Source organism: Triticum aestivum, chromosome 4D (genome assembly GCF_018294505.1).
Source record: "Triticum aestivum cultivar Chinese Spring chromosome 4D, IWGSC CS RefSeq v2.1, whole genome shotgun sequence".
Lineage (NCBI taxonomy): Eukaryota > Viridiplantae > Streptophyta > Magnoliopsida > Poales > Poaceae > Triticum > Triticum aestivum.
In genome coordinates, this window is record NC_057805.1 from 517,241,920 (window position 1) to 517,248,734 (window position 6,815).

A 6,815-nucleotide genomic window follows, 5' to 3' on the forward strand; every position below is an offset into this window, starting at 1 on the left:
ATGGCCAGAGCCCAAAATGTGAACGATGCATATTTTTTTCACTTGTGTTTTTTTATTTGGATTCATTTTTTTAATACTACCTCCAATCCAAAATAGGTGTCCCACTTTTGATAGTTCAAAATTGCGACACTTATTATGGATCGGAGGGAGTATCTTTTTCCTTCTTCCCTTTTTCTATTTTTTTTCTCTTTCAATTCTTTTTTTATTATTCTTTTAGTGGAAATACATAACATATTCCCAAAATTACACGAACATAATGTCTAACGCGTTTGAAACTATTCTTGAATATATGAACTTTTTCTAATGCATAATTAGTTACTTTTATATATACGGATAATTATGAGATAAATATTTGTATTCAAATATATGTACGTTTCCATGTAGCAAAGTTTACATTAATATATAAATTATCCATTATAAATATTTATATTATATATATAATTATCAATTATTAAGTTGATTTTAGAATGAACAAGCAATATTAAATATAGAATAGTTTGGTAAAAAAATATACCAATACGAATTAACGGATCATTGCCACTTGCCAGCCCATTCTGAATGCCTTCAAGCACAGCCCCCATATACACAACTTAAAGGCTGTATAAAAGAGCTCCCAAAAGTAACATATAAGATTTGCCTAAAAAAGTAAAATCTAAGATGATGCAGTACAACAATGATGTATCCAGTCCAATGGCATGGGGTAGTCTAGCAGTGTAACTATGCGCATGAATATATTTTAGTTTTTTTTTCAATGCTATGCTATATACACTATGTGAAAAATTTGCAGATTTGATTTTATGGGTTGATTCCCTGTATTATATTGGCTCAATATTCCCTCTGGTGGAGCCATCTCATTCCATCCTAGTTGTTAGACTGCACCATCACTAAAATCTAGATATGTTCCATTATATTCTACTAGATTTCTTTGTTGGGAGTTATATTCTACTATGTTCCACCAACAAAACACACCATTACATTTAATCTTGATACTATTGTGTGCCATAAAATTTTAAAAACTATTTGTTAGATTGATAACTCTACCAGGTTCTGTAGATACTTAAATACGAAGTGACTTGCTCGTTTGAATGAGCAATTCTCAATCATTTTTCATACATGTCTAAAAAAATGTTCATGACATTACAAAAGATTATTCATATAGGCGCAAACGGTAATAATGTTAGAGCATAGAGAAAATAATTTTTGCATGGATCTCAACATCGAATCGATGCTACAAGTTGTTGATTGAGATTTAACTAATTTCAGTCTACTAATAATTAGTCAACCAACCTAAATATTTCTTAGACAAATGAAACACATGAATGCACCACATCACATTGCAAGGACTAAATTGAATTGTACTATAATATTAATGTTTGTTTCCATTTAGAGTAAAATCCAATGTAACACAAGTTTACACCTCCAACTCAATTAGATATAAAATTTATACAATTTCATTTAGCCCGTGAAAATGTATTTGTAATGTTAAAACATGGTAAGATTACATATTTAATGCAACTATTTATATCTAAGATAATATTAAAGATAGTACATTAAAGGTTGTGGTAGAATAAGACATACACTTAGGAACCGGATAAAGTATGTCAAAGTATAAATGTTCAATATAAATAAATGCAATCAGCAGGTGTTTAACTAGCGAGCTGTCAATTAAATTACAAGTTCCCCAGCAAACAAAGAATATTAATTCAAGATTCCGTAATCGTGATCAAATTAGTCAGAAGACCGCAAGATGTATTGAAAGATGCTTAACTAGATCAGTAAAATTTGATTTGATTGGAATAGATATGCTTAACTAGATCATAGTGTAGATCATAGTGTAAATGTTAATTTGTTTGTTGAAATATCAAATCTAATCATTCAGCATTATAACCCACCTCTGTCCATCACATAGAGTATCTGCCATTTGAACAGCTAGCCATTTAAATTTAAACTTAAAAAACCTGGCTCTAGCTTGTTCGTGGCAATTTCATGTAACATGTATCTAACAATCCAATGCCATATATGAGAGAAGAGAAAAACAAATAAATCTCATGTAATCTAGCTTGTTCGTGACAAATTTAACAGTCAACTATTTTAGAGTTCATCCTTGGTGCATTGCTAATGTGTTTGTTACTTAATTTTTAGGTTAATAAAATGTCCAGTGGGCACATATAAATGCTTTTTTACCTACTGTCTTGTATATATGTTTGAAAATGATTGCTGCTAGCTGTTAATTTTACCTAATGCCCCAGATCAGAAAACATGCATGCTGATCACGACTACTATAATTAAGCAAGATATGCATGCATCCTATATATGTCAGGATGTTTAGCTGTTTACAATGGTTTAGTGATGAATCTAATTATAGTAAAGTAATGCACCCCTTCCAATTAGAAACAGTCTGAAAAAACGAGTCATGTGAAAAAACAGAACACCAGGTGTGATACCTCCTAGATAACACTACTTGATATATCAGATGAGATCAGATTCCCCACTAATTAACTGCTGGTACTAGCTAGAATTTTGCACTCAAAAGCAAAAGCTACAATTTCAAGATAAAATCATCTCAAACTTAACTTGTTTCACCCCTAAAACATGCATATAATATACTCCCTTCTGTTCCTAAATATAAGTATTTGTAGTGATTTCACTATGAGCCACATACGGGTGTATATAGATGCATTTAGAGTGTAGATTCACTCATTTTGCTTCGTATGTGGTCCATAGTAGAACCTCCCCAAAGACTTATATTTAGGAACGGAGGAAGTATATGGGGAAGGAATTAACACTAGTACAAATTCTAATTGGTGTCGTCGATGGCAACGACTGAAGCTGCTGCAGGAGGTGCTGTGGCCTTGTACTTGTACCACTTTGCTATCCAGAGGTAGACGATGAAGTTGAGGGCGCTGAGCACGGCCAGCACCCAGTAGAAGTAGTCGAGGTGCCCCCGGTTGAGGTTGTCATCCGGGATCCACCCGAGGCCGCCGTTCCTCGTCGAGATGGCCGTCACGATCACCACCAGCAGCGTGCTCAGGTAGTTGCCCAGCGCGTTGGACGTGAGCGACAGCGCCGACCCCATGCTCCTCATGGCGTCCGGCGACTGGTCGTAGAAGAACTCGATCTGCCCCACGAACGTGAACACCTCCGCCGCCCCCACGATGAAGTACTGCGGCACCTGCCAGAAGATGGACATGGGCAGGTACTCCTTGGAGTCCAGCATGCCGTGTGTGGCGGCGACGTGGAGCCTGACAACTTCCAGCACCCCGGCGGCCACCATGGAGAAGATGGATATCACCAGGCCGATGCCCATGCGCTGGAGCTGCGTGAAGCCGCGCGGGTGGCCCGTGATCCGGCGCGCGGCGGGCACGATGAGCCGGTCGTAGGCCAGCGCCCAGACGATGACGGCGATGGTGTCGAAGATGGAGAGCGAGGCGGCGGGGATCTTGAAGGAGGCGCCCATGCGCGGGTCGAGGGTGTTGCCCTGGAGCACGAACATGGTGCTCATCTGGCTGTACACCGCCGACATGACGATGCCGCTCGCCCACACCGGCAGCAGCCGCACCATGCTCTTGAGCTCCTCCACCTGCGTCACCGTGCACAGCCTCCACGGGCCCTCGTCCTCTTCTTCAGCGCCGCCGGGCGTCGTCACCACGGCGGCCTTGTCCAGGCACCTCAGCTGCTCCGTGTGCTCCAGCCTCCTGCTGCCCTCGATGGCGGCCTTGCCGTCCGGCGACGCCACCTCGTGCAGCAGGGAGGGGTCGGCGGGGAGAGGAACGTGCGACTTCCTGCAGGCGGCGACCACGACCTGCAGCATCCTGGTGAGCGGGCTGCCCCCGGGCTTCTGGTACCTGTAGAGCCTGCTCCCCATGAGGAAGCTGACGACGGCGACGGCCATGGCGGCGGCGGGGATGCCGAATCCCCAGCCCCAGCCGACGTTCATCTGGACCCAGACGAGCACCGAGGAGGCGACGAGGGCGCCGACGTTGATGGACATGTAGAACCAGTTGAAGAAGGAGCTCTTGCTGCGCATCTCGCGCGGGTCGGCGTCGTCGAACTGGTCGGCGCCGAAGGAGGAGACGCAGGGCTTGATGCCGCCGGTGCCGACGGCGATGAGGTAGAGCGCGGTGAAGAAGGCGGCGGTCTGGCCGGCGGCGGGCTTGCAGCCGGCGCAGTCGGGCGGGCGGAGGCCGGGCACGGTGGCGGTGAGGGTGAGGAGGGCGAGGCCGGCGATGTAGAGGGACATGAAGGCGGCGATGGTGCGGAAGCGGCCGAGGTAGGCGTCGGCGATGAAGGCGCCGAGGAGGGGCATGACGTAGCAGGTGCCGGACCAGTTGTTGACGTTGGTGGCGGCGGCGGCGTTGCCCTGGTGGAGGCGGTCGATCATGTAGTTGACCAGATTGGAGCTCATGCCGTAGTAGGCGAGGCGCTCGCAGCACTCGTTGGCCAGGATGAAGGGGCACGCCCTCCAACCCCCCGTCTTGCCCCTCACCGCCGGCTCGCCGGAGAGATTCACGGTGCCATCCATCGTCGTCGCACCCGCCGCCATCTTGCCGGCCGGGGGATCCAATAATGCGAGCTTTTGTTTTGTTGTTGAGGGATATACTGTACGTGGTAGATAGATAGATATAGGGTAAGTCGCAGCAGGTTATTCCAAGATCCACACGTATCGGAGTCTGAATTTGATTCTGCACGTATCCAACGTCAACTCCTCTTGGGCCCGAGCCTCCACGACAAGCGTGTATTACCTGGCCATGCAAAAAAAACACACATGTATTATGTGAAAAAAGGCTTGTGTCCTGCTCAGAAAGTCGAGACGACGACGGCTTCTTGAAGATGGAATAAGGTTCTCCCCGCCTAGCCCCGTTTCGATGGTCCGTATAGCATCGTTGGAGGGCGTGTGGAGGTGTGTTTCCGACGGATCTCGCGAGATTCGGTCGGTGGTTGTCTTTGATGGATCATCCGTTATTTGTTCATCCTTGTTCTTGTGTCTTCGGTTGGATCCTAATTCTGATATAAACTTCTCTTCATCGGTGGTGGTTGCTTTTCTGTTGTGTTGGTCCTATGTGACCTTAGCACAACGACTTCCCAACTGTCCATTACGACAAGTTGTGCCCGGCTATACTGAGGGAGGGGCGATGACGATGGCGCATCTTTGGCTTGCTTCAGTGATTGTAGTCGTCTCTAGATGGTCTACGAATATTGATGTAATTGTTTATTATTTCTGGTGTTCGTTATACTGTCATGATTGAAGATGAATAGATTAAAAGTTTTTCGTAAAAAGAAATGTCATGCATCGGCAGCAACTTATGCATGACGGTGGCGGCGGATCAACTGGTGACACGCAACGAATTCGTATGTGGAGGGGTGCTAGCTGGAGGAAGGCGCTTGTTTAGGTGAGTTTTAATCGCCGAATTATAATTACGGATAGTAATAATTACATGACAATGATACTATTTGGATAGTAATAATTACAGGACAACTATAATTGGATAGTAATAATTACCACAATAATTATATATAGTATTGTGGGTGCTAAACACGTTTTGGCCCTAAACATTCACCAAGGTCACTAATAACTGTAGCAAAATTTCGTGCGTGCAGTTTTGCTTCCATGGGAAGCAAACTTTATTTCCAATGCTATTCAAATTTGCTTCCATCGCAACTAAGATTTGCATCAATTCATAAGGAAATTATTTCCAAATAGTTTCTTTTCAACACGTCAAACCGCGCTTCCATATCGACTGTAGATTTTGATTCCATGGTTAATGGAATTTGCTTGAATGTATACACAAAAATTTATGTAGGGATATACATCCGTAAAACATTGGGACGTTGGCAGCATGAAATTAAATTTGAATGGTTGAAGCAGAATGCACTAACATTGTTCTTTTTTACACAGTATAGACGCAAGTGCTCATACATATGCGTATACACTCACTCCTACGCACACACGCACACCCTACCCCTATGAGCACCTCTGAGAGACTGGGCCGGCATATCATCTTGAGATTTACAAAGTCACCGTAGGCGCCTCGTCGTCGATGGGAACGTCTCCTCCCACTGAAAGCATAAGTTATTACAGTGTGTTAGAAGCTTTTTTTTCTGTGGGAAAGAAGCTTTATTCAACTGTCTACGAAGCACAATGCACTAAATCTTAGAGCATGTTTAGTTGTAACAAAAACTTCAGCCAAGTTGGATACAAAATGAATAAACAGTCGTAATGTATTCCATGTGCGACAATGGCGAGCCCATGGGGTGAGGTTGCTAGAGCATGTCGATGAGGCAACTTAAATTAATTTGCTTCTAACCTAACATAAATATATTTCCGTGATTCATCCATTCAAACAACATATTTGCCAATAGTACAATGCTTCCTAAGTTCGCATTGTATGTTTCCTAAATACTCTTCCCTTTATTAGCCTTTGGTTAACTTCACTGTGAGATACATCCAAGTACTTGCATGCTTCTTAGTGCTTGCACTGATCGCCTTCATATATACCTGTCTTGCCGACACCTATCTACCCTGAAGCCAGCACCCTCCTTCTTGAAGAATATATCAGTTAGGCATGATGTGTAAGTATCCAAGGTAGGAAGCAACAGTTGGTACTACATGTACGGCGAGTTGGCTGATGTGCACGAGGTGCGCCCGTATCGTCACGAGTGCGTCTGAAGAGGCTGCACGAACCCAACATGTTTACTTTCAGGGGTTCAATTTCACCGACACTTTCAGGGGAACATAACACGTTTACTTTTAGGGCATCAGTAACGATTTCAATTTATTACTCCCTCTGTTCCTAAATATAAGTCTTTTTAGATAT

General features: G+C 43.9%; 1 protein-coding gene across 1 annotated transcript; it reads right to left on the minus strand.

Moving 5' to 3' along the window:
* Positions 1–2,467: 2,467 nt before the first annotated feature.
* Positions 2,468–4,647, minus strand: LOC123100826 (protein NRT1/ PTR FAMILY 8.2-like). The gene has a single exon (XM_044522698.1). It carries the CDS (start codon positions 4,541–4,543, stop codon positions 2,798–2,800), a length of 1,746 nt encoding a protein of 581 aa, XP_044378633.1. The 5' UTR covers positions 4,544–4,647; the 3' UTR covers positions 2,468–2,797.
* Between the last annotated feature and the right edge of the window lie 2,168 nt (positions 4,648–6,815).